General features: G+C 45.5%; 1 protein-coding gene across 2 annotated transcripts in view; it reads left to right on the plus strand.

Moving 5' to 3' along the window:
* Nucleotides 1-27,715, plus strand: part of ATP13A3 (ATPase 13A3) — a 449,747-nt gene that overhangs the window by 408,189 nt on the left and 13,843 nt on the right. For both annotated transcript variants that reach the window (XM_082249624.1, XM_082249623.1), the window contains exons 27-29: nucleotides 3,394-3,466; nucleotides 20,998-21,175; nucleotides 25,965-26,134. In XM_082249624.1, the coding sequence (XP_082105750.1) occupies nucleotides 3,394-3,466; nucleotides 20,998-21,175; nucleotides 25,965-26,134 (421 nt within the window). The remainder of the gene's footprint in view (nucleotides 1-3,393; nucleotides 3,467-20,997; nucleotides 21,176-25,964; nucleotides 26,135-27,715) is intronic.

Below are 27,715 nucleotides of genomic sequence, written 5' to 3' on the forward strand. Positions count from 1 at the left end.
CTTAGCTATTTTCTTCCAGCGTTCCTTGGTGACTAATTCCTTGATTCGCACCTTTATTCAAGGGGTGCGTCATCTGGCTCCACCGAGGAAAGCTCCTTTGCCTCCATGGGACCTGAATTTGGTTTTGTCTGTTTTGCAATGGCCTCCCTTTGAGAACATCAGAGAAATACCTCTGCCTGTGTTGTCCCAGAAAGTTGCTTTTTTGGTGGCTGTCACCTCTGCTCGCAGAATATCTGAATTGGCAGCGCTGTCTTGCCGCTCGCCTTATCTGGTTGTTCATAGGGACAAAGTGGTCTTGCAACCCAGTCTTTTCTTCCCAAGGTGGTCTCTGCTTTCCACCTCACTGAAGATATTGTCTTACCTTTGCTTTGTGCGAAACCCAAGCATCCCAAGGAATTTGCCTTACATTCCTTGGATGTGGTCTGGGCGGTCAGGGTTTACCTGTCTGCCACGAGTCTTTTAGGAAGTCGGATTCCCTGTTTCTTTCCTGAGGGACCTCGGAAGGGTTCGGCTGCGTCCGCGGCAAAAATTTCTAAATGGATCAGACAGACGATTGTTCAGGCCTATTCAATCAAGGGTCAGGTTCCTCCTTTCCCTGTAAGGGCGCATTCTACTAGAGCTGTCAGTGCCTCTTGGGTGTTTCGCCATCAGGCTTCTGTGGCTCAGGCGTGCAAAGCGGCGACCTGGTCGTCTATGCACACTTTCACGAAATTTTACAAACTTGATGTGATGGCATCCTTGGATGCTTCCTTTGGCCACAAGGTTTTGAGTGTGACGGTTGTATGAAGAAACGTGTTGCGTCTCTTTTCTGGGGTGTTTTTTGTTCTGGGATAGCTCTGTGGAGCTTCTGTTGCCCTGTTGGCTCGTTTTTTTTCTCTGGCCTGGTTGATACGTTGCCTTTTCTGTAGGTTGCGTCTTCCCACCCCTCACACCTGCACTGCTTTGAGACGCCCACTCGTGAAGGTATAGCGAACGGGCTGTGACTGTCAAAGGACGTAATAGAGTTTTTGTAAGAACTTACCGTAAAACTCTTTTCTCTGAGTCCTCTGACAGTTGCAACCCCCGCCCCTCTGGTGTTTTCTTTGGGGTTGCTGCCTTCCGGTACTGCTTGCTACGAAACTGGAGAACAATGCTAACTGTATCAGGATAATGGCTGAGGGACGGCCCCCTGGAGGGGTGTCTCCAGTGTAAAGTTTTTTTCTTTGTTAACCTTTCACTGCCTAGCTTACGCCTGCAGAGGGCGCCATTACCCACTTGTGAAGGTATACCGAAGGGGCTGCGACTCTCAGAGAAATGAGTTTTACGGTAAATTCTTACAAAAACTCTATTTTTCCTTCCACTTCACAATTATGTTCCACTTTGTGTTGATCTATCGGTCACACAAAATCCTAATAAAATAAATATTAGCTTTTGGTTGTAACATGACAAAATGTGGAAAATTTCTAGGGGTATGAATACTTTTTTTAGGTACTGTACATGCATAGATTTTAAACAATGATAGGAAGAAAGCTGCGCACAAAGAACAGTATGCTAAAAAGGTTGCTTGTACAAAGTATATCAAACCAAAAAATTATGTGAAGATGGTACAGCGCCACTAAATGGAACAACTAACTAAAGAAAAAAGAGGTGAACCGGCAGACCTCAATGGACCCCAGGTGTACATAAGGGATGACCTCCAATAATACAAATGGGGGCGCACATGGTGAAGTACGTACGGATTTTATTAATAAAAGAAAGGTAAAAAACTCACATGTAACTGCTTGATACAGGCATGTTAATCGATTGATTGGCCGCGGCTTGAACAGCGTGACTGCATGGGGGCTAGCGTGAGTGACGCGTTTCGTCCTGCGAAGGCCTTTTCAAAGGCAAAAGCCCCCCTCATGCAGCACGCTTATATATGGCACCCCAGATCGTTTGGAATGCGGCCATACAACCACTTCCGGGTGCGTGATGACGCACTTCCGCTTCCGGTGTGCGGTGACGCACTTCCGGTGCGTGATGACGCAGTGTCGGTCGCGGCGCGCGTGACGACGCACTTCCGGTTTGCCGATCAGCGTCGCTGTGAGGCGAAGCTGAACTAGTAGAAGCCTGGCGTAGGAAGGTCGGAAAAAACAGAGAAGACAATCACCAATAGAAGATGGAGGTCCCCCGACCGCCCAAGGCCAGCCAGAAAAGACCCATCAAATTGTAATCTGTCCCTCTGAACAGGGTTCTGGCTCCTGTGGTTGGAGAACGGCCCACAGTGGTTTTTAAGGGCGCTCCGCCTTTGAGACTTAGGGTGGCACCAAATATCGTGGACCCTCCTGCCAGGACCACTCACCTTTTTCCTGAAATTAAAGGGTTCTTCCCCTGTAGGCGATGTGTGGTTTGTAAAGCCAATGCCATTAAGGAACGAAAGGTTCTATCATTTCGTTCCAAAGCCACACAGAAGAGTTACCCTATTGACACGTTCATTACATGTACAACAGAGAACGTAGTCTATATGTTGGAATGCCCGTGCGGGTACCAGTACGTGGGCAGGACCACCCTTGCCATGAAAACTAGGGTGAATGAACATCTGGGTAACATCCGTCGGGGTTTCCCCAAACATTCCGTCTCGAGACATTACCTGGAATGTCACCATAAAAAAGCTGCTGGGACTCGGATTATAGCCATTGACAAATTTACCCGACATTGGAGGGGGAGCAATGTGAGGAGGGAGATCTCAAGGCTTGAGACCAGGTGGATTTTTGACCTGAAGTGTTACACCCCTTTTGGTCTCAACGTGAAAACGCCTTCGCAGGACGAAACGCGTCAGGCACGCTAGCCCCCATGCAGTCACGCTGTTCAAGCCGCGGCCAATCAATCGATTAACATGCCTGTATCAAGCAGTTACATGTGAGTTTTTTACCTTTCTTTTATTAATAAAATCCGTACGTACTTGACCATGTGCGCCCCCATTTGTATTATTGGAGGTCATCCCTTATGTACACCTGGGGTCCATTGAGGTCTGCCGGTTCCATGGTCCTACCCGGATGTTCTGTGGCTGTTCGGAGAGGAATTTGGACGTTTACTTGTCTCTGGTGACTGACTTCGCACGCCTGTTTGACCTTCCGTAACAGGGGGTCCAACTGTCCGGTAAGGGTACACCCTTTATTGTTTGTGTGATCTCTGCCAGAAACTCCATTTCAAGATTATTGTTGGGATTTGTGGCCACTTTTTCAGCATTTGAATCTTTCCTCTACATGGACTTATGGACTTTGGTTCACCTCTTTTTTCTTTAGTTAGTTGTTCCATTTAGTGGCGCTGTACCATCTTCACATAGATTTTAAACAGACTGTTTGTTTTAGCATGAAGTGGCTGCAGTTTTTCAAATGTAAATTTATGTATTTTTTCTTCTACTTGTTTGTCTAGATCCTTAGCAATTTAGGTGACTTTCAATTTCTCTTCATTGACTTGGCCATTATATTGGTTGTGGCATTTACAAGTAAGTGTTCCTATTGTCCACTATTGTCCACATATTTCATGTCATTCCTTCACTTCTGCTTGGAAAGACCTGGGAGTGATGTAATTCTGTTTACGACAGACAAGAATATTATATGGGATCCTGCTGCTAAGATAGGAGTTGGGTGTTATCAAAATAAAAAGGCCCATTAGCAGATCGGTTGGAAGTCAAGCAGCCTATTAGAGACAGTGAAAGGACTGCCTCGATCCTGTGAACAATCCAACCAATATTGGGGTTGATGGCTCTTTTTCCAGGAAGCGTTTCCCACAGCTTGGTTTCGTTGACAGTAAGAAAATGGACAGGACCTATAATCCACTCATATTACTTTGTATGCTAGACTTATCTAATTATGGTTAACGTGCATTCACATTTTCATGACCATTTCAATAGGGCTATTTTAGACTATTACCTTAATTATAGTCAGAATGTGATTACACACAGATTGCCAGTGGTCCAAGTGTATGGAAGCCCCGGGGCCTATGTGAGCTGCTGATTTGATGATCTACAGGAATAATTCCATTCATTTCAATATTCTGAGCGGAGGTCCGCACGGATTGAAGCAGCACAGAGTTTTCCAGTCCAGATGTGCCTTTAGTAAGGATTATTGGTTTTAGAAGTGGGTTTTTTAGGGATGGGGGTTTTTTGGTGCCTGGTGTGGAATCAATGATTATTTGTACTCTTTCATTTATGGTTCTTCATTAAATACATGTTTTGTATTCAACCTAATTAGTCCAGTTTCTGCCTAAATAACCGCTTGGCTATCCCTAGGGGAAGCTTTACTCCCCCTAGGAATTAACCGTTTTTTGCTTTTCTATGTATGCTTTAGAAATATTAAATATTATATTTTGGACATTGGTGTTGTAAATTATGATATAATCCCCATTTCCTTCTGAAGTTTGAGCCACAATATTTATTGCCAGATCATTTTTGTATCTATTGAGGACAGTGATGTATCTGTTATCTACCAACTGACTTGACTGTTTACATTATTTAATTTTTGCTGAATTTTTAGAAGCTAGAAGCCTCAACTGTCCTTTCTCTTGTCACATCATGCACCTTTAGCGCTAACCTGTCTCTTTACAACTCATGCTAAACTCCAGTTTCTATCATCTGTAGGGGATCAGACTCAAGGCAGGGACACGCTCACAGTTTCTTTAGAAAATGACAGGTTTAATGCACTCTCAAAAGTTCATAACAAAAGAAACTGGCTCCTGGCCAAACAAACTAAATAAACTTCCGCTCAACTGAGCCTTACTGTGTTTGTAGTCCTTTTAAAATCCTAGTTCAGGTAAGTGTCCTTTCTGGAACAAACGATAATATCCCAGGTTTCAGAGACAAGCAGCCATGCTCCCATTTGCTTCCTGTAATGGAGACATCCACACTCTCTCTGAGATACAGGTCCAGCTGCCTTAATCAAGGCCTAGCCAGAGACCAACAAACTGTGGTCCACGTAATTGGGAATCTGTCCCACCCAGAGCACTATCAGATTCCCAGTAATACCAGCCCTGGAACAGACCTTACTAATAAAGGGTAAAGACTAGCACTCTTTACCATAATGTCTTTGCTGATTTTACCTTAGATTGAAAAATCTAAGAAACTGTGGAGGAACATAGATCCCATCAACCACTTCCCCAGCCATTTGGAGCTGTTTTACCAGCACCCTGCTACATATCCCCCCCCCCTCTGCTCAAACTCAGGGGGTTGAGCACCTTGGGCAAACAAACTGTATACTCTGGAGAGGGCATCAGCATTAGCTTGTTGGCTACCTGGTCTATGTTCTACCACAAATTTGAAAATCTGTAGAGCCAAGAACCATCTGGTAACTCTTGCATTTTTCTCTTTATTTTGGGCCATCCACTTGAGAGGGGCATGGTCTGTTAAGAGCCTAAACTGTCGCACTAACAGGTAGTATTTTAAACTCTCCAGAGCCCATTTGATTGCAAGACATTCCCGTTCTACAATAGCATATCTTTTTTCTGCGGGGGTCAATTTCCTACTTAAGAATGCTATGGGGTGTTCGTCCCCATTCACCACTTGGGACAGTACTGCACCTAATCCCACTTCTGACGCATCAGTCTGCACTATAAATTCCCGGGGAAATTAGGACAGGGCTATTACAGATGGCTGTATTTAAGTCCAGGAAACTTTCTCGGCTTCTGGGGTCCAAGTTACTGCTGAGGACTTACCCCCCTTGGTAAGATCTGTAAGGGGAGCCGCCAATGTCGCAAAATTGGGGATAAACCTTCTGTAATAGCCTATTAGCCCCAAAAAGGCCCTCACCTGTTTTTTATTGAGGGGTCTTGGCCAACTTTGGATGGCATGTATCTTTGTGACCTGGGGTTTTACCATCCCCCGGCCAATAATGTACCCCAAATATCGGGTCTCCTCTAATCCCACAGCACATTTTTTTGGATTAGCCGTCAAACCCTCACCACGGAGGGCATTAATAACAGCCTGCAATTTAGGTAAGTGGCTCTCCCAGTCTGCACTAAAATTTATCACGTCATCTAAATAGGCAGATGCATAGGCTCGGTGGGGTTTAAGGACATGATCCATCATCTGCTGAAAAGTGGCCGGTGCCCCATGTAGGCCAAATGGCATCCTCCTGTACTGCCAGTGCCCCTCAGGAGTAGAAAAAGCGGTCTTCTCCTTGGCACGATCTGTAAGAGGTATTTGCCAATACCCCTTCGTAAGATCCAGGGTGGTGATATATCGGGCATGTCCTAGACGCTCAATTAGCTCATCTACTCTGGGCATGGGATAGGCATCAAATTTTGATACCTCATTTAACTTTCGAAAATCGTTACAAAATCGGATGCTTCCATCCGGCTTGGGAATCAGGATGATTGGACTACACCACTCACTATGGTATTCCTCTATCACTTCCAGCTCCAACATCGTCTTTATTTCCTCCGAGACTACTTGGCGCCGGGCTTCCGGGATCCGATCGGGTTTTACATTAACTTTCACCCCAGGCTCTGTCACAATATCATGCTTGTACATTGAAGCTATCCCTGGAAGATCAGAAAAGAACTCCTTATTTCTTTGCAGAAATTCCTTGGTCTCTTGTTTTTGGCTTACTGATAGTGCCTCAGCGATCTCTACCCCAGGCATAGGAGGACCTGTGGTAGACATGGTCGAGGGCACTTGGACCATAAGGGACTCTCTGTCCTTCCAGGGCTTCAATAGATTGACATGATATATTTGGTAGGGTTTCCTTTTGCCTGGCTGGTGTACTCTATAGTTAACTTCGCCCACCTGTTCTACAACCTCGTAGGGCCCTTGCCATTTTGCCAGAAATTTACTCTCCACTGTAGGTACCAGCACAAGAACTCTGTCACCGGGGTTAAAGGTTCGGATCTTGGCTGAACGGTTATAGACTCTAGCCTGAGCCTGCTGAGCTTGTTGCAAGTGGAGTTTAACAATGTGCATGACTTTTTCAATCCGGTCTTGCATTTGAGCAATATGCTCCACCACGCTTTTGAGTGGGGTTGCCTCTTGTTCCCAGGTCTCTTTTGCTATATCTAATAGGCCCCTTGGATGTAGGCCATATAGCAACTCAAATGGAGAAAAACCAGTGGAGGCTTGCGGTACTTCCCGTACAGCAAACATGAGGTAGGGCAAGAGGCAGTCCCAGTCCCTACCATCTGCTGCTACCACTCGTTTTAACATTCCTTTCAAGGTTTTGTTAAACTTTTCCACCACACCATCCGTTTGCGGGTGGTACACAGAAGTGTGTAAGTGATTAATTTTAAACAATTTGCACAACTCTTTGGTAACCTTCGACCTGAAGGGAGTGCCTTGGTCAGTCAACAGCCCCCGGGGAATACCCACACGTGAAAATATAAGCGAAAGTTCTTTAGCAATACTCTTAGCCGTGGGGTTCCTCAACGGGATCGCCTCTGGGTATCGGGTGGCATAGTCCAAGATATACTGGTGCCCCCTAGCGGACTTAACCAAGGGACCTACGATATCCATGGCAATCCTGTCAAAGGGCACCTTAATGATGGGTAAGGGTACCAGTGGACTCCGGAAATGTGAGACCGGAGCAGTGAGTTGACAAACTGGGCATGACTCACAATACAATCTGACATCTTTGTGTAAGCCTGGCCAATAAAACCGTTGCATTACTCGCTCTCTAGTTTTATCCACACCCAGATGCCCCCCGAGAACAAGAGAATGTGCTAAATCTAGTACCATGCGTCTATGGGACTGAGGTACTAGCAACTGTTCGTCTCTCTCCCCGTATCTCATCCACTCTGTATAACAGGTAATTTTCCATAGAGAAATGTGGGAATATAGCCTCCTCCCCCGGCTCTTGGGGAACCCCATTTACCACTGTTACCTGTTCCCTGCCCCTGGCTAAAGTGGGATCCCTCAGCTGGGCCGTGCCAAACTTTTCCTGAGTGGTGGGGAGGTCCGGTAGGTCTATCTCTGGCGGGGGGTTCTCTGTGTCACCTGCGAGGACCTCCAGGGGAAAATTTGGAGACTCCATCTCTTCATTCTGCTCCTCCAGCAGTTCGGGGCAGCATGGGTCAGATCCAGCTGGGGGCCTTGCTTCTTTGGCATTTTCCCATAAATCCCAGAAAAGAGGGAAGTCTCTCCCAAGGACAGCATTATACATTAGATTTGGGACCACTCCTACTTCATGGTCCCTGGTGCCACCAGAAGACACAATTGACACAATGGCTATGGGGTAGCACTTGGTGTCTCCATGGATACAGACCACCCCTATTAGCTGACGCTGCAACTTGTGGGGGTTCACTAGACTGGCGTGCACTAGAGTGACGAGACTGCCGGAGTCCAGCAAGGCAGTCATCTGGCAACCATCCACTTTAATATCACAAATTTGTTTCTCAGAGCCACCTGGCTGTTGTGATGTGTCCCAGGGTGTAGCAACAAATGAGCGTTTCTGGGTCACGCTGCAATCCATAGGTTCCTGGGTTAGGGGACAACTGGCGACCAGGTGTCCTGGTTCTTGGCACTGCCAGCACACTACAGGTCCCCGGTCCTGTCGGGTCTCCCTCTGGCGATTTGACCTCCTCATGCCTTGCGCATCAGTGTCTGTACTTACCTCCCTTTTCCCCCACTTTAGTTTTTTCCCATGTTGGTGGGCTTTTGTCTCTGGGAGAAGGACTCTTTGGGTGCTACCCCCTGAAGAAAGTCCTCAGTACATAAGTACCGCTCCACGAGGGCCACCAACTCATGGGCATCTTTAGGATCTGCTTGCCCGGCAAACTGCTGTATAGGGATGGGAAGGGCTCTCGCAAAGCGATCCACTGCCACTCTCTCCACGATCTGAGCTGGAGTGGCGACCTCTGGTTGTAACCACATCCGTGTGAGATGAATGAGGTCATACATCTGGGACCTTGCAGGTTGGTCCACCTTGTACTGCCACGCATGGACACGCTGGACCCTCAAGGTCATTGTAACCCCAAGGCGGGCCAAAATCTTAAGGCTCTTGTATTTGCGGGCTTCAGCAGCACTCAGATCAAAATAGGCCTTTTGGGGATCTCCAGTCAGAAAAGGGGCAAGGACCTCAGCCCACAGGTCCTGGGAAAGCCCTTCTCGCTCTGCCACCCTCTCAAATACCGTGAGGAAAGCCTCCACGTCGTCCTCGGCTGTCATTTTCTGTAGTGCCGCCTGCACTCGCTTGCGTATATCTGCAACATTGTCCACTTGTAGAGCCTTGTCAGCCAGGGACTGTAACTGTCTCTGTATGAGCTTATTGAACTCTTTTTGTTCTTGCATGGCCACCTGGGAAGCTGCAGCAAACAAATGATTTGTTTCCTGTTGCTCAGTGCGTGCTTGCACCAACTGTTTCAATAGTTCCTCCATTTTTACTGGCACCAGTATACTGTCCCTTTAAAGAGTGCTGGCTATATATATTTCACCTTTATAACAAAATGTCACTTGCAAGAGGTACAGTCTCTAGGTCTTGTGCCCGCTCCAAGCCACCAATTGTAGGGGATCAGACTCAAGGCAGGGACACGCTCACAGTTTCTTTAGAGAATGACAGGTTTAATGCACTCTCAAAAGTTCATAACAAAAGAAACTGGCTTCTGGCCAAACAAACTAAATAAACTTCCGCTCAACTGAGCCTTACTGTGTTTGTAGTCCTTTTAAAATCCTTGTTCAGGTAAGTGTCCTTTCTGGAACAAACGATAATATCCCAGGTTTCAGAGACAAGCAGCCATGCTCCCATTTGCTTCCTGTAATGGAGACATCCACACTCTCTCTGAGATACAGGTCCAGCTGCCTTAATCAAGGCCTAGCCAGAGACCAACAAACTGTGGTCCACGGAATTGGGAATCTGTCCCACCCAGAGCACTATCAGATTCCCAGTAAAACCAGCCCCGGAACAGACCTTATTAATAAAGGGTAAAGACTAGCACTCTTTACCATAATGTCTTGAAAAATCTAAGAAACCGTGGAGGAACATAGATCCCATCAACCACTTCCCCAGCCATTTGGAGCTGTTTTACCAGCACCCTGCTACACATCGTACGTCAAAGTCCCCTCCCAGGCATAAGCCTCCCTCCCTCTAGGCAAGGCTTCAGATTTTTGCTAGTGGCTAAATGTGATGATCACAGCAATGCAGCTCTGTGCACAAAAATAGCTAGATTCTCAATAGACCCAGGATCAGGAGACTTGTATTCTCTAGATTCATTCCTGTGGCTACTCATCTCTCAACGGATTGGTATCAAGACCCTGCAAAGGACAATGCGGGGATGGCCTGTAATGTTGCCATTATGGAATCCTGTGCAATAGTATATTGCTTGTTGAACTGGTAGGGTGTGCTATATAGGTCCAGGGCAGTGATCCCCAGCTTGGAACTATAGTTCCTGAAGGTCCCTTATGGCAAAGCCCCTGTGATGGGTGAAGATTTGACCCCCTAGCAGATTCTGTGGCTGTACTTGGTAAGTGCCCTGTGGTAGTCTTGCTGGTGACACCCAACTGCTTTGCAGCTGTTTGTTTTTACTTTTCTTGCTGTACTTTACGTTTTATGCAAAGCCGAGCTGATGGCCAGCCACGGAGGCTCAAGGCACCAAATGCAGGAGGCAGAGATAGTTTTCTACCTCTTGCATTCTCTTTGATGGTTGTATGCGCAGTGCAGCTAGTGATGTCACGAGCAATGGCGGCCGTTGCGTTGGGGGCGCAGGGGCGCCGCCCCCCCCTATCCATGCATCCGGCAAGGCAAACCCCATGCCATTGGCCGAGGAGGAGGCGGGAGCAGGAGGACTCATGGAGACGCCGGGGGATTGAAGAGGAGCCGCCGCCTGGACACTGAGGAGAAGGCGCCGCCATGGCTGCTCCAGGTTTGGCTCCAGATAAGTGCACTGGTCTCGGGGGGGGGGGGGGCACACTGCATTGAAGGGGGCATGTACTCTGGTCACTACATTGAAAGGGGGCGGGGGCATGTACGCTGGTCCCTGCATTGAAAGGGGGCATGTACGCTGGTCTCTGCATTGAAGGGGGCATGTACGCTGGTCTCTGCATTGAAATGGGCATGTACGCTGGTCACTGCATTGAAAGGGGGCATGTACGCTGGTCACTGCATTGAAGGGGGCATGTACGCTGGTCACTGCATTGAAGGGGGCATGTACGCTGGTCACTGCATTGAAGGGGGCATGTACGCTGGTCACTGCATTGAAAGGGGCATGTACGCTGGTCACTGCATTGAAAGGGGGCATGTATGCTGGTCACTGCATTGAAAGGGGGCATGTATGCTGGTCACTGCATTGAAAGGGGGCATGTACGCTGGTCACTGCATTGAAAGGGGGCATGTACGCTGGTCACTGCATTGAAAGGGGGCATGTACGCTGGTCACTGCATTGAAAGGGGGCATGTACTCTGCTCACTGCATTGAAAGGGGGCATGTACTCTGGTCACTGCATTGAAAGGGGGCATGTACTCTGCTCACTGCATTGAAAGGGGACATGCACGCTGGTCACTGCATTGAAAGGGGGCATGTATGCTGGTCACTGCATTGAAAGGGGGCATGTACGCTGGTCACTGCATTGAAAGGGGGCATGTACGCTGGTCACTGCATTGAAAGGGGGCATGTACTCTGCTCACTGCATTGAAAGGGGGCATGTACGCTGGTCACTGCATTGAAAGGGGGCATGTACTCTGCTCACTGCATTGAAAGGGGGCATGCACGCTGGTCACTGCATTGAAAGGGGGCATGCGCGCTGGTCACTGCATTGAAAGGGGGCATGCGCGCTGGTCACTGCATTGAAAGGGGGCATGCGCGCTGCTCACTGCATTGAAAGGGGGCATGCGCGCTGCTCACTGCATTGAAAGGGGGCATGCGCGCTGCTCACTGCATTGAAAGGGGGCATGTGCGCTGGTCACTGCATTGAAAGGGGGCATGTGCGCTGGTCACTGCATTGAAAGGGGGCATGTACGCTGGTCACTGTTTTGAAGGGGGCACGCTGGTCACTGTGCATTGAAAGGGGGGTCACGCTGGTCTCTCTGCATTGAAAGGGGGCACGCTGGTCTCTCTGCATTGAAAGGGGGCACACTATACCTTAATTACTGAAGGCCCCTTTCACACTTTTGCGACCTCAAAGTCACACAATTTTGTACAGCGTTTTATGCCGCAAAGCAATGCCTATTACATTTTTCTGTTTGCGCCCCCCCCCCCCCCCCCCCCAAAAAAAAAAAAAATTTTTGAGCACCAGCCGCCACTGGTCACGAGTGGGGCAGAGCGCTCTGGTGGTGACTTTCTTGGGTCCCCTGTGAGAGTGGCAGGTTGCGAGCTCTTAGGAAATGATGGTCGATGCTACACAGGCACTCCGTTGCGATAAGGCACTTGCAGCGGGGCAGAAATAGCTTACATCCAGCTTTTGCAGGCAGGTGAAAGAGGTTGATGGCTGAGGATCTGACTCCTGAACATCAGCAGTCCATACCTGAAAAGGCCCTTGTGTGGCAGCCTTGCGAATAGGACTGCATGTCATAGCCATACCTTTCTTGTGGGACTACTGGTCAAAGCAAGTATTAGAGGCCCAACAAATGCACACCTTTTCTTGAGGAATCTGTGGGGCACTGGTAATTTTGGAGTGGGCAATCTTCTGTATTAACCACTTTAGCCCCAGCCCTATTTCGGACACTTTTTGTTCACAAGTTAAAACCAGTATTTTTTCCTAGAAAACTACTTAGAACCCCCAAACATTATATATATTTTTTTAGCAAAGACTCTGGAGAATAAAATGTCGGTCATTGCAAAATTTTTTGTCACGCGGTATTTGCGCAGCGGTCTTTAAAACGCCATTTTTTTGGAAAAAATTTGAAAAATCACATTTCACTGCATTTAAAAAATACTAAACAGTAAAGTTAGCCCATTTTTTTTGTATATTGTGAAAGATGATGTCACGCCGAGTAAATAGATACCAAACATGTTACGGTTTAAAATTGCGCCCCCCCGTGGGATGGCGACAAACTACGGTCAATAGAGATCTCAATCTGCGACGCTTTAAATTTATTTAACGGTTACCAGTTTAGAGTTAGAGTGTAGCTCTTTTTTTTTAATTATTGCCCACGCTCTGGCGATCGCGGCGATACCTCACATGTGTGGTTTGAACAGCGATTTCATTTGCGGCTCGACTTGCGTATACGTTTTTTTTTGTGCGCGAGCTAACGGTGACGGGGACGGCTAAATTTTTTTTTTTTTTTTTTTCCTATTTATTTTTTCTTTTTTTTTTAAACTTTATTACAGGTTTTTAAAAAAAAAAAAAATCTGATCACTTTTATTGCTGTCACAAGCAATGTAAACATCCCTGGTGACAGCAATATGTCGTGACAGGTACACTTTATGGAGGGATCGAGGGTCTAAAAGACCCTAGACCCCTCCACTACACTTCCCTGTATGCAAAACGCCGAAAACGGCATTTTTGCATACAGCCGTTTTTCAAATCTGCCGCCTTTTGCAGCACAGTAACCCGGACGTGACGTCATGGACGCCGCCTCCGGGTTACGTCATCGGAGACCCGATCGATGCCGTTTCCGGCATTCATCGGGACTCCATCCAGCCGGCGGACGTGCCGGCTGGGTGCTCGGGGCTCCCGGTGGGACGGTAGCCCCGAGCAAAGCCGCGGAAGGCGGCGGGAGGGGGGGGACGTCCCCTCCCGCCCCCCCGGGTAACGATCGAGCGGCTCCCGAGCCGCATCGATCGTTACCGACGGAAAGCCGACCGTCGGCTTCAAACAACGGTACCGGGATGATGCCTCTAGCTAGAGGCATCATCCCGGTATAACCACTCAAAGTCAGCCGACGTAGAGGTTACGTGACTGGTAGTAAAGTGGTTAACCAGCACACCATTGTTTCCTGGCAAAGAACCCACGGTCTCCCTGACTGCAGAAAAGGGGATATGGGGAGGAGGGATCCCATACACCCTATTTTTAGGTAAGGAGGGTGCTTAATACAACCCCCTCCTGCTTTGTATCCCTGGGGGTTCAGTTTATTCAATATGTCTCTTACTCTCTCCACCCAGTATCATGTCACTTCCAGGGCACCTTCTTCTGGTTTCATTTTGATCAGGGAGGAATTCTTATCTTCTACCAATCAGTTCAGCGGCAGCTTTCCAGAATACTTGCCGATTTGGATCTCCTTGGTCGTAAACGGAAGCATTTTTTCGTTCTTTCCCCTTCTTTATTTAATGGAGAAGAGGATGAGGTAGATTAAGATGGGTAAGTTCTGGTAGAAGGGGATGCATTACAATTCATATCCCAAAGAGTCAACTGAGGAGTGCAGGGTCAGGGTTTATTTCAGCCTTTCTTTGTGAGTTTTGTCAAGGAAATTGTATACCAAAAAATTGTAGCACCAGATAAAATAAATCAAGATAATAGATGTAAATCAATAAACTGAAGTACAATATAAAACATCCTACTGTGTAAACCACTCAGTGAATGTGGAAAAATTAAAGTGCTAAGTGTATCTGCTAAAAAATCACTAATAAATACACAAAACCAAGGCAAATAAATCAGGATATAAATATGTGAAAAAAAAAGACAATGTGATCCAAATGTGAATAGGGAAACTTAAAGTGCTCTGTGCTTCTCCTTCACCCGTGATGCCAAGCCTCTCACCTCTCATTAAGACCCCTGTTCCCAGTGGGTCATATTCCGCTGTCCCTCCTGGGGATAATAGTATGGTGTAATGGACTCCACAGATATTCAGTCAAATAGCATGGATATGCCTCCTAGCACTAGATCATATTTTTTTTGTATTTGAGGAATCTTTGAAGGGATCAGATACCTGATCCAGCCCATGAATGTCTCGAGACCTGCCATACCACTATTATTCCTAGAGGATGAACAGCTCATCTTGATCTGCTAAGCACGGAGGTCGTGTATGAGGCATATCCATGCTAGTAGACTGAATACCTGTGGAGTCCATTACACCATACTGCTATTATCCCCAGGAGGGACAGCTGATTATGACCCACTGGGAACAGGGGTTTTAAAGTGACGTGAGAGGCTTGGCATCACAGGTGAAGGAGCAGCACAGAGCACTTTGTTTCCTTATTCACATTTGGATCACATTGTGGACTTTTTTTCACATATGTATATCCTGATTTATTTGCCTTGTTTATATGTATTAGTGATTTTTTAGCAGATGCACTTGGCACTTTAATTTTTCACATTCAATGAGTGGTTTACACAGTGGGATGTTTTATTTTGTACTTCAGTTTAATGATTTACATCTATTATCTTGATTATTTATTTTATCTGGTGCTACACTTTTTTTGGTATACAGATTGCATTTGTGGAGTGGACGCGCACACACTAGTAATTGCAGCCGGATTGATTGATTCATTATTTATTTGATTCATTTATTTATTTTACGGTTTGATCTGCGCTGTTATTATTCACTATATACTTTGTCAAGGAAATTGTTGGACTCATTTTTTTAGTTTCCCCTTCTCGAATCCTCAACTCCAAAGGTTGTAGGATTTGGATAATGGTGTCTGCAACAGCATCCATAGTCCTTCCCTGTACATCTTCATTAAGGGATGTGTTGTACATGGTTTGGGTTCACGCTGCCAAGGTGTCCATTCCACCATAAAATTTCGCTCTGCAATACCCCACGGAGAAGTGAGTACACTATCATATATGTATTCAGTGGATCCAGCAGTCCCTTTAAAGAATATTACGTGCACAGTGGACGAGATCCCGGTATTTAGGGATGCCCTGGAGGTTTTATTTTAGGATTAATTTATGCTTGTACAAACGGCTATCTGGCTGTTGCAGCTATTGGAGAGTGCCAAAGCAGTAAGGTATAGGCTTATCGCATGACAAAAAGTGAGATTCTACTAATGGCAATAACAAGGCAAGCAGAAACCTTAAAGGACTCTATCCAACGGTCGAGTCTAGGGGTCTTCTCTGTACCCTTGTGCAGGTTTTTATGGCGAAAGTGTTGGTGGAAATTTCCTGCTTAAAACATGTGGAACATTCACCTTTTTTGAAGGGAACTTTTTGTTCAGTCCTACTTGGATGCTTACAATCCAGTTGGTGTCTGTAGGTAAGGGTATTTTGTTACCCTTAGAATAGAAGGCTAGAAGTCTACATTTTAAAACCTGCCATTCCTCTTAATTCAAAAAAGCATTTTCGTTGGTACCTCAAGCTCTTAGCCAAAATGTTCTTGCTTTACTGGGAATCGAGCCCTCTTCACAATAAAAGAGCATCCCACTTGCACACTTTGGGGTGTGTGTGTCTGTAGGCATTCACGGAGACCAAAGAAAATATTACTCTTCTGCAAGTTCATGATCATCTCAAGAGACTCAACACGTTTCTTCAAGTGCAGAAGTTTGAATGGAATTGGTGCGATCCGTGGCAACCTTTTAGCAGGGAGTTTCCTGAAGTCTGGACATCATAGATCTTTACGTCCATGTTCCGATCCTTCTGCCTCAAAAAAGGTTCTGCGGTTTGCGGTGGGGGGATGAACACTTAACCCCTTCAGGCCTAAGGGTAAAACAAATATTAATGCCCAAGCACAAGTTTGCAACTTTGACATGTGTTAGTAAAACTGTACATATATAATCAGAACTACTTAGTGCATCCAGGTGGATTATAGCTTGTTTTTTCAGGGCTTATTGGGCTTTTATTTGGTGGTAAAATGTAATGACCATCTTCTGTTTGTTTTTGTTTTTTTAATTATCAAAGGAAAACTGGGCCAAAAATAGTAAAAAAAAAATAGCTGTCTGTTTCTTGTTACTACCGTAACTTACCACGAAAGAACAAATTCTTCTGCTCCTGGCGATTACAGTGATACTACATATATGTTGGTTGTTGTTTTTATACCCGTAGTACAAGCCAGAAATAATAGTGCACATGTTGCTCCTTTTTTTCCCTACCTAAAACATACTGACACTAACTGATACTAATTTAAAAAAAATATTTTTTTAGAAAAAAAAATCCTGCCCAAAATATACTGACCCTGCCCTTTTACCTTGACCTTTGACCTCTACTTGACACAAACCCTGGCACTGACTTAGATCAAACCTTGATCTAGGTATTTTTTTCCCTTTTTTTTTTTTTTTTTTTTTTTTTTTTTTTGCTATTTTTACGCACACTTGTTTTTTTTGTTTTTTTCCCTGCAAGGAGAGAGATATATTTTATTTTTCCTCTGCATTCACTGAGAGAAACACAAGGGCGGGCTTCACAGTGACTGATCACTGTGGTAGCCAATCAGAGGCAACCACAGCAATCGGGTAACCTGAAATTATTAGTACGGGACCCAGGGCTCTTGGTAAGACCCCGGTCTCTGTGTTGTGTGGCGTACTCCCAGCAGAAAGACAGATTTGCAAATGTGGCCCCACGGCAAAAAGCCTAGTCCAGTGAGGCTGCAAATATGTGTTCTGTCGGCATGAAGGGGTTAAAATTGTGGCCATGCTGTTTGGCCTATCCACAACTCCCATAGTGTTCACCAAAGTCCTGACTCTGTTTTGGCTTCCGAATACCAGAATATCCCTGTTCTGCCTCTGAGGGAACAGTCCACTTCTCTGCTGGAGACCAATGTGTCTCACACTATGCACGTTCTGGAGAGGTTTGGATGGGTCCTGATTTTGCACAAGTTGGCCTTAGCCCCAACCTAGAGGTTAAAATATTTAGGCCTGACTTTAGGTATGGTCCAGTCAAGAGTGATTCTCCTCCTGGCTGGACACGTCATGCTCTGAGGACTCCAATAGACTTACGCAAATCTATATTTAATCCCTCAATTTGCACTTGCTTGAGGGTAAGGATGGGTAGCCTCCTTCAGGGCAGTATTTTTGCCCAGCTTTGTTATGGTTCCTACAACTTAGGTGTACATTTAGTAACCGGTGTTAATTCTTGCATTATCACCGTTCTTTTAACACACGCTAACACTGCTGATTTGTACTCCTGGCCTGAGGCTGTTTAGTAAACGGTGTTGTGTTGACTCCAGGTCTGTGATACGTGGTGTTAGCTAGCAGCGTGTTAGCACTGTGTTAGAGACTGAAAGGAATGTGGGGAAGGTTTAACTAGCTGCACAGCAGCCTTTCTTTGTGGAAAACCTATGATCCGCAGTAAAGGATCATTGATTATTTCTCAGAGCTGTTGAAAAAAAATAAACATGTGAAAGCACATACACACCCTGACTAATATTATAAAGTATAAATTTACATATATAGTTTTTTTTTAAACTACTATTCCTCTACCATCCTCCACCCTAAAGGCTCCACCCTAAAGGCTCATAGGTTAATCCTCAGAACCGAGTTATATGGTTAAAATATAACCAATAAAAAAAAAACAAATTAAAACCTATACACACCTTTATTAAAAAAAATTTTTTTAATATTACCCTGCCATCCCTCCCACCTTAGATAACTGCATCCATTTCCATACACATTTCTTTTTCTCTTTTAGGGCCGGTTCACACGATGCCCAAACATGAATCGCACAGAAATGTATGCCTTAGCATTTCATTTCTGCTGCTTGGCAGCTGACACGTAGGATTGATATTACCTTTTTCTAAGGGCCAGTTCACATGCCAGCACATGAATCACACAGAAATGCACTGTGCATTCCTATGCGATTCAGACTGCATGCAAAATGCATTCCATTTGCGATCTGTGACAGGTGTCAATAGAAAGTTAATGACACCCAAAATGCAGGTTGCAAACGCATTGCATTTTCCCACACCTGCCCGCACTGGACTGCATGATACTGACTGACTGCAAAAGATCTGGGTACAGTGCAGTTTAAAAAGTAATGAATGCACTACTTTTGGTGCAGCATGATGTAATTTTAGCCCATTCAAAATGAATGGGCTGAAATTGCCATGCACAGAACCACATGTAAATCGCACAGGAATGCACAGCTCATTTCTGTGCGATTCATGTGTAGGCATAGTATGAACCGACCCTGAATGGACTAAAATCGCACTACGCTGCACCAAAAGTAGTGCATGCACTACTTTTTAAACCGCACTGTAACCAGATCGCATGGTACAAAAGTACTATGCGATCCAGTGCGGGCAAACGCACTGCATTTTCAACCTGCATTTGGGGTGTCATTACCTTTCTATTGACACCCGCTGCAGATCACAAATAGAATGCATTTTGCATGCCTTCTGATCGCACAGGAACTCTCAGTGCTTTTCTGTGTGATTCATGTGCTGGCATGGTGTGAATCGGCCCTTAGAAAAAGTACATATCAATCCTATGAGTCAGCTGCCAAGCATCAGACATGTTAAGGCATACATTAATATATTTTTTCAACCACCGAGTTAAACAAAAAAAAGGACTTGATTCACCCATTCACACATTCCATTTATGTGGACGGGGGAATCATTTCCACTGAGCTATTGTGTTCTGACCACAGGGATACTTCCCCTCTGTCAGAATACTGATCAGTACTGCAGGCTATACCTGGCGGCACTAATTGATCGGGGAAAACCCCGACAGGCTGGTTGTACAGAAGTCCATCTACCATTCAACGTCTGTACAACCAGCCTGATCATACATTGGTGGAACCAGCCAAATTTCCGTCCATGTATGACTGGCTTAAGATAGTGGTCCCATGCAGTACGAAATACTGCTCTCCTTTCTCAGCATAGATGTCCACTCTGCTCTGTCATTTATATATGCATGATATGTGAGTGCTGCAGACACAGGGTTCTAGATGAACACATACCCTGCAGTCTACAATAGTGTTGACCTGAAGCACTTTCTGACCACAATGAGCAGTAAAATTCCTCTTCTACACTGAAAAAAAGGCCTTAACACCTGGTCTGACTAGGTGTTAAATTCAGGAGATTTAACACCAAGTTTAAACTGGTTTTAGGACTCTTCTGAGCTAACACGGGTTACTAAACAGGTACATTCCTATACTAACACTAGTTATCACAGAGACAACACCGTAAGGTGAAGAGATGTGATATTTGGTACCTACCTTAGTTAACACGGTTTACTAAACACGTCTTAGGAAATTACCACCCTGATTCTCTGTGATAAAGCCTAACACCACTTAACACCCATTTAACACCGGTTACTAAATGTACACCCCAATGCATTAAGGGCATTGAACAGGAGGTTGCAGTCATTGGGTTCCCTTTATGTATACAAATCTCTTGACTGACACGGAGGTAACTTTTTAGTTCTATTCATGGCAGGTCTTTTTTTTTTTTTTGCTGACCACTGATGTAGGGCTCTCTTACTTCTAAGGTTGCAGGGGCATTTGTTACACCCTCTAATGCTAGGACACTTATTACACCCATTAATGCGGGAGCATTTAATATACCCTGTAATGCTGGGGCATTTATTAATACGTACGAATACTGGGGAATATATTGCATCCACTTACGCTGAGGAATGTATTACTCCAGTGACTACTGATGCCAAAGCACCCCTACTGATCACTGACACCATGGCATGTTTTACTCCTACTTGATTGATGAACTTCCACTGATGCTTTTTTTTATTCCCACTAAATAGTCCAGTCCCCAGTGTGCTGGAGAGTGAATTGGTCCTTTGTTTAAAAAAAAATTAGGGAACCCTGGGTTAGAAGCTTTTGTAAGAATGTATATTGCTTGGCGGACAGAGGATATTGCTTGTTCTTTCTATTTTTCTAGAGTTGTATTTTTGTATGTGATCATACTACTTCTGTTTCCAATTTCTTCTTGAATTGTTTGTATAAAACACACTAGTAGAAAAATTCCCCGTGCCTCAAGCATGTCTGCTGTTTAATTCCTTGAGCTTGTATATAGCTCAAAGTAAGCAGCATGTGCTTTTTCTTAAAGCTTCAGACAAGCCAAAAAATTCACACTTGTGTTGATTCAAGTGTGAAAAAACTACTACTGTACAGAAAAAAAAACACCATTTTGCAATTGTCTAGATAGTTTAAAGCGCTCTAGTGGTAATACATCAGTTAAGCTAACAATATTTTATGATTTAAAATCAGATTTCTGTATTTCTGTAATTAAGCATTGATCATGTATTCTTGCATTTAATGTGTATTTGAAATTTAGTAACCCTTTCGTTTCATTTGCAGTGAGTTTAAACCCAGCCTGGAAAGAGTTGGTAGCACAAAGACCCCCATCTGGTCTAATATCTGGACCCCTTCTATTTTCTGTCCTTTCCCAAATATTTATTTGCTTGGCATTCCAAACCATGGCTTTTGTGCTTGTGAAACAGGAGCCCTGGTACGAGGTCTGGACACCCAGCAGCAAGTAAGTGTCATTGTTGCACTCTTTATTACTTAACCACTTCAGTACCGGGCACTTTTACCCCCCTGCCTGCCCAGGCCAATTTTCAGCTTTCAGCGCTGTTGCACTTTGAATGAAAATTGTGCAGTCATGCAACACTGTACCCAAACTAAATGTTTATCATTTTGTTCACACAAAAAGAGCTTTCTTTGGTATTTAAAAAAGATGTATGGGTTTCTGTATTTTTTTTTATTTATGCTTACCTAGGTGGATGCAGCCTGTCAGATGCTGCATCTGTCCCCCAGCACCTCTACACTGAGAAACAAACGATCGAACACCGCTGATCACTCAGTTTTCACAGCTCAGTGAGCAGAGTGACTGACAGCAGCTCTCTCTGCTCTGCCCCCTCCTCGCTCACTGGAGCGCTGCGCTGGGGAGGCGGTGGAGCGGGTGGCTCAGGCTCTCAGGGACTCACTAAAAGGCTGAGCCGAGTGTTGGTCCAGGGATCTGGCAGATCCCAATTCCATGGTTCTTGTGACACGGTGCCTGGACTGACTTCTATGATGTCAGCAGAGAGCAGACTTCAGCCCGCCCTCTGCTGAAAACGGGTCACAGGAGTGCAAAACGAACTGTACTCCTGTGATCCATAGGCTTTAGCGGCATGGCTGTTGAGAGACAGGGGTCTCTCCTCAGAGGTTATTCCTACTTTGATCAAGGCTAGAAAAGCCTCTTCTAGTAAGATTTATTACCGTACATGGAAAGCTTATTTTGCCTGGTGTGAGTCCAGGGGTTTTTCTCCTCGTTCATACTCGGTGGCGAGAGTGTTAGCTTTCCTACAGTCTGGTGTGAACCAGCACCTTGCGTTGGCCATGATTAAGGGCCAGGTATCTGCACTGGCTGTTCTTTTCCAGCGCCCTGTGGCGTCTCATTCCTTGATTCGCACCTTTATCCAAGGTGTGCGTCACTTGGCTCCTCCCAGAAGGGAGCCCTTACCTCCATGGGACTTGAACTTGGTTCTGTCCGTGTTGCAGCGTTCCCCGTTTGAAAACATCAGGGAAATTTCATTACCTTTGCTATATAAGAAGGTTGCGTTCCTGGTAGCGATCACTTCTGCTCGCAGAGTGTCGGAATTGGCGGCGTTGTCTTGCCGTTCCCCTTACCTCGTGGTTCATAGGGATAAGGTGGTCTTGCGACCTAATCGGTCCTTTCTGCTGAAGGTGGTTTCGGATTTCCACCTCAATGAGGACATTGTTTTACCTTCGCTTTGTGCGAACCCTAAGCATCCAAAGGAGGTTGCCTTGCATTCTTTGGATGTTGTCAGGGCGATCATGGTGTACCTGTCGGCGACGGAATCCTTTCGGAGGTCGGATTTTCTCTTTCTACTTCCTGAGGGTCCTCGGAAGGGTACGGCCGCGTCTGCGGCAGCCATTGCCAAATGGATCAGACAGACCGTTGTCCAGGCCTATTCGTTGCGGGAACGGGTTCCTCCCTTCCCTGTCAAGGCGCACTCTACCAGGTCAGTGAGTGCGTCCTGGGCTTTCCGGCATCAGGCTTCGGTGGCCCAGGTGTGCAAGGCTGCGACTTGGTCGTCGGTGCACACCTTTTCCAAATTCTATAAAATTGATGTTCTGGCATCGGCTGATGCCTCCTTTGGCCGCAAAGTTCTCTGTGCGGCAGTGCCATAGGGAACCCTGGTTTTGTACGGGTCCCTGGCTGTTGGGGTTGTTTTTTCCCCTTGGGTTATTTGTTTTCCTGGGTTGTTGCTCATGTTGAGCCCTTTTTTGTTACCCAGAAGGTTTCCTTTCTGTGCATGTAAGTTTCCTTTCTCTGATGTGGGTACTGCGTTGCTTTTCTGGCGGTTGCGTTGCCCACCCCTCATGTCTACACTGCTTTGGGACGTCCCCATTAGTGAAGACTGTGTGAATGGGCGGTGACTGTCGGAGGACGTAAGAGAAAACTGAATTTTTGTAAAATCTTACCGTAAAATTCCTTTCTCTGAGTCCTCCGACAGTCACCGCCCATTCACCCATTTTTTTTTAAGTTGAAATTTTTTTGAAAAATTAAGAAATTAAACAATTTTCACAATTATTTATTTATTTATTTTTTTCTTTTATACAAACTGTCACCAGTGCAGTACAGCGTCATCATATAATTGGTTTGTCGGTGATCAGGGACTCTGACTGGTGACCCATACCATTTTTTTTTAAACACATGGTGGCCAGAGCAATATAATGTTACCATAGTAACTTTCTACTGCTCTGGGGAAGTGATCAGAATTTTTTTTATTCGTTGTTTAAAGCAGTGCATTACATTGCTATAAACAAGCATTTTACTGAATGAAACTGGTTCATTAAGTCTGTTTTATTATTAGCTGTGATTGTTCAAAGCTAATCATATGGTACAGATGGGCTGTGATTGGCCCTGTCTGTAACATGTAATCAAATTGACCAATCGCAGCTAGCAGCACAGTTGTACACGTTGGATGTGAGCTGGTACACTGCGCGGCCCCGCGATCCGGGAGGATATCATATGATCTCCACTCGGATCGATGAGAGGCTGGTCCCGCCGTTATTCGGCAATAGGCCGAGCTGGAACTGGTTAAAGTGGAACTTTATAGACAAAATAAAGATTTGTGAACAGGTGGGTTTTTTAATGCAGAAGAGACCTATTATGTCTCTTCTATTCTTATCTGTTTGTATGCATGCGTGGGATTGATATCACCCCAGCCTAGCCCTACAAAATGGGCAAGGATCAAAACCTGGAAGAAGACCAGCTGAAGATGTCAACCACTGGCAAGGGTGCACGTGTACACTACTTCGCTGAAGTGGAAGATAGCAAAGTCCTCCTTTAAGAACTTCCGGACTGCCCACCACAGTTTTACGTCGGAACTTTGACGTTAAATACCGTTGTTTTGGCAGCAGATAGTTGCCATAACCCCGGTATTTTCTTACAGGGTGGGCGGTCCTCCTTTACTTAAAAATGGTTCCAGCATCAGATTTGCTGCGGTATAACTTTATGGGTGGTGGGAGAGGGGACCCCCTCCCGGCACTTCCCGGTTGTTTTACCCGCTTACCAGAGCCGTCGGTAGCAGGGAAAACGATCCGATCCGTCCATGTTCCAGGCAGAAAGTCGAGTGAGGGCAAGATGGCCCCCACTTGACTCTATAGCCTTGGAGGGCCAGAGCAACATCATACGTAGCTTCCTCCCAATGGCCTTAAAGGGCCCAATTGTTTTTTCTTGCTGAAATAAAAAAATTACATTTATTTTTGCTTTTAAGGGTAGAATAAAGGGGATCTGTTCTGCTTATTTCTATTACAAGGGATGTTTACCTTCCTTGTAATAGGAAAAAAGTGATCAAAAATATTTTTTTTTAAAAGGGACGATGTACAAATAATTTGTCTGTGAAGCCTTTCGGGATGCGGCTCCCTTGGTTTCTAGGCTGTCAGTGACAGCAGTGGTCCTTCGGTGTGTTATATGGATGATATCATTAAGGGTCTTACAGGGGGGAAGAGTACTCTTCTTCAACAGGCTGCCAGGTGCAAGGAGTCTCGTCACAGACGTGGGCCCTTTTTTTCTCTGCCAATATGCGGCCTTTTAGTGTCTCAGGTTTTCAAGACAAAGGATCTAAGTCTCGTCAGGACCTCCTCTGGAGGTTCCAAGAGGACTCGGTCTGGTAAGGAGAGAGGGTTCTTCCAGACCTGCAGATAAACCATCTTCTGCCTGAAGGGGTGCCCTCACCAGTGTCTGAGGTGGGGGGGACGTCTTTGCTTCTTTCCGGACCCATGGACCTCCCTGATTCAAGATGAGGGTCCATGAGCTGGTTCGGTCCAGCTACAAGATCGATTTTGGGTCTTCTCCTCCAGCGAGGACCTTTTCTTCCATCCTGCACTTGTCCCCAGACCGCTTGTGGGGTCTCTTTGGGGCGGTGCAAGACTTTGTACTACAAGGGTTGATTGTTCTGGTTACAAGATCTGAACGTTTTCAAGGTTTCTAGTCAAACCTGTTTACAGTTCCCAGGAAGAAAGGCAAGGTACGTCCAGTCCTGAACCTCAGGGCTTTGAACCGCCTTGTGCTGGTACAGAAGTTCCGAATGGAGTCCATTCGTGCAAAAGTGGCATCCCCACATCCAAGGAGGCTTAAGGGAGGGATATAATCATCCCTAACCTCGGTTATCTCTAACCAGCGTACTCACAAGTCAGCAATTATATCGGCACATAAACATTAGTGGACAGCAGACCTCTGGGGGAACGCCTCCACCGGGAACTGAGGGAGCCCGATCTGCGGTCACTAAGGCACAATAGGAGGACCTCAGAGAAAGACTCTATTGATTTGGTTTATTTTTCTTCTGACACTGCTTGCTACAAAACTTAATGCCTATAGCAGAGTGTGGGAGTATATCTCCTGGGACTATCCCATAGGCGTGGTAAAGCTTTTTCCTGCCTAGTATCATACTCCTGTAGGGGGCAGCATAACCCAATGGTTAAGATTCTGGAGCTGTGTCCGTCAATGAACATGAGATAAGGATTTTACGGTAAGACAAAAATCCAATTTTTCCCCCAAAAAATTGGGTTTGTAAGACCGCTGCACAAATACGGTGTGACATAAAGTATTGCAACAATCTCCATTTTATTCTCTAGGGTCTCTGCTAAAAAAAATATATAAAATATGTGGGGGTTCTAAGTTATTTTCTAGCAAAAAATACAGATTTTTAACTTGTAAACAACAAGCGTCAGAAATAGGCCTAGTGGTTAAAACAAGTCATCTGTCTGTGGCCTATTACACCTGTTATGATCTGTCTATTCTTCTCTTCCAGTGTATGCAATGTCTCCTTAGATGGTCATGAAAATCACACTGACTTTGATGAGCATAACATCAGCAACTATGAAAACACAACCCTGTTCTTTGTATCTAGCTTCCAGTATCTCATTGTGGCAGTTGTATTTTCAAAAGGAAAACCATTTCGCCAGCCCAGCTACAAAAACTGTACGTGTCGTTTTTCAGAGCTGTACTGTATTTTAGTTTTATAGTATATTCGAGATGTTTGTTTAGGGTCAGTCAAACCCAGCTCTTTTCCTTGCTAGCTATGTGTATATGTGTATATATATATATATATATATATATATATATATATAATATATATAATCTAGAGAGGAACTGGTCTTTTCTTTATCGTACATCACGGCACACAGAGCAGACTATAATCATTACTGTCTGGTTTATGCGCCACCTATAGGTGAATGGACACTGGCAAACCAATAGCAGACAGGAAGTCCTCCCCTATATAACCCCTCCATACTGGAAGTCCCTCAGTTTTTCGCCAGTGTCTTGAAGGTGATGGTCACTGAAGTTCAGCTCTCTGTGAGAATACGGCTGGTCTCAAAATGGTTCCAATAGGAATCAAGTGACTGGATAATCAGATCCATTTGAATGTCTGGATGCTAAATTGGATGGTACTTGAGCCCCATAGCAGAGATAGAAGACTCGCCAGGGATTGCCTGTAATGCTGCCTTTTTGTGCTGGACCCTGCATTATGAAACCCTGGGCAATAAGCACTGACCAACGAAGCTTCCGGCAGGGTGATATACAGGTCCAAGGCAGTAGACCTCGGAGCAGAAAAGGGGGACAGGGTCCCTGAGTGACTAAGTGACTAAAAGGGGGCCAAGGTCTTGAGTGACTAAGCCCGCTTTGATGGGTGAAGATTGTATCTCTGTTTTTTGAAACAGGATCTTGCTGCACGATTGGTAAGTTTTAGTGGAACACTCGCTTTTAGAAAAAAATTGGGTTCGGCCAGGGGTCCTCCTCCTGATTAGAAACTTGGGGTAATGGATGTGCTCACATTATGGATTGGGCATCATCAAACTCATTGCCCTTGTGTGCTCTGGTTTGTGTAGCTGTGTGCACATGGGGCCGGCAGCCATCTTGGTTTTTGAAGCCCTGAGCTTTCTGGAAATGGTGTTCAAGGCTGTTCCATACAGAGGCCATTACAAAGGAATATCCTGTTTATATGAACAGGAAGGTTTAGTGCCGGTTCACATTTCTGGGCCAGTATTGTACCCTGCTTCCCAGTCGCTGGGATTGATGGCTTGGCTTGTAGGCCTAGGTGCTGAAGGTTTGAGGAGGTGCTGGGTCGATTATCTCTACCTGACTGAAGGCCAAGCAACCTGCATCCAGGTTTTAGTACAAGACTTGGGAGACTTATGTGTCCTGATGTGAAACCAGGAATTGGCATCCCTGAAAGTACGGTTGGTCACATTTTTGTCTTTTCTTCGGTCGGGGGTGCGGATGAATTTGGCCTTAGTGTCATTAGATGTCAGATGACAGCTCTGTCCGTTTTCCTTTCAGTAGACAGATTGTTTCTCATGTCAGCTCTGTCCGTTTTCCTTTCAATAGACAGATTGTTTCTCACTCGTTGAACTGTTCCCTTTGGTCAGCGGGTGACCCAGTTGGCTCCGTCTTTTAAGTTCTCCCTGTATTCTTTGGGTTTTGAATCTGGGCCTGTCCTATAGAAACCATGAGTCCTATTGACTCAGAAAAGTGGTTGCGATTACTTAGGCAAAAAGGGTG

This window comes from Pelophylax lessonae (genome assembly GCF_965119305.1).
Source record: "Pelophylax lessonae genome assembly, chromosome: 3".
NCBI lineage: Eukaryota > Metazoa > Chordata > Amphibia > Anura > Ranidae > Pelophylax > Pelophylax lessonae.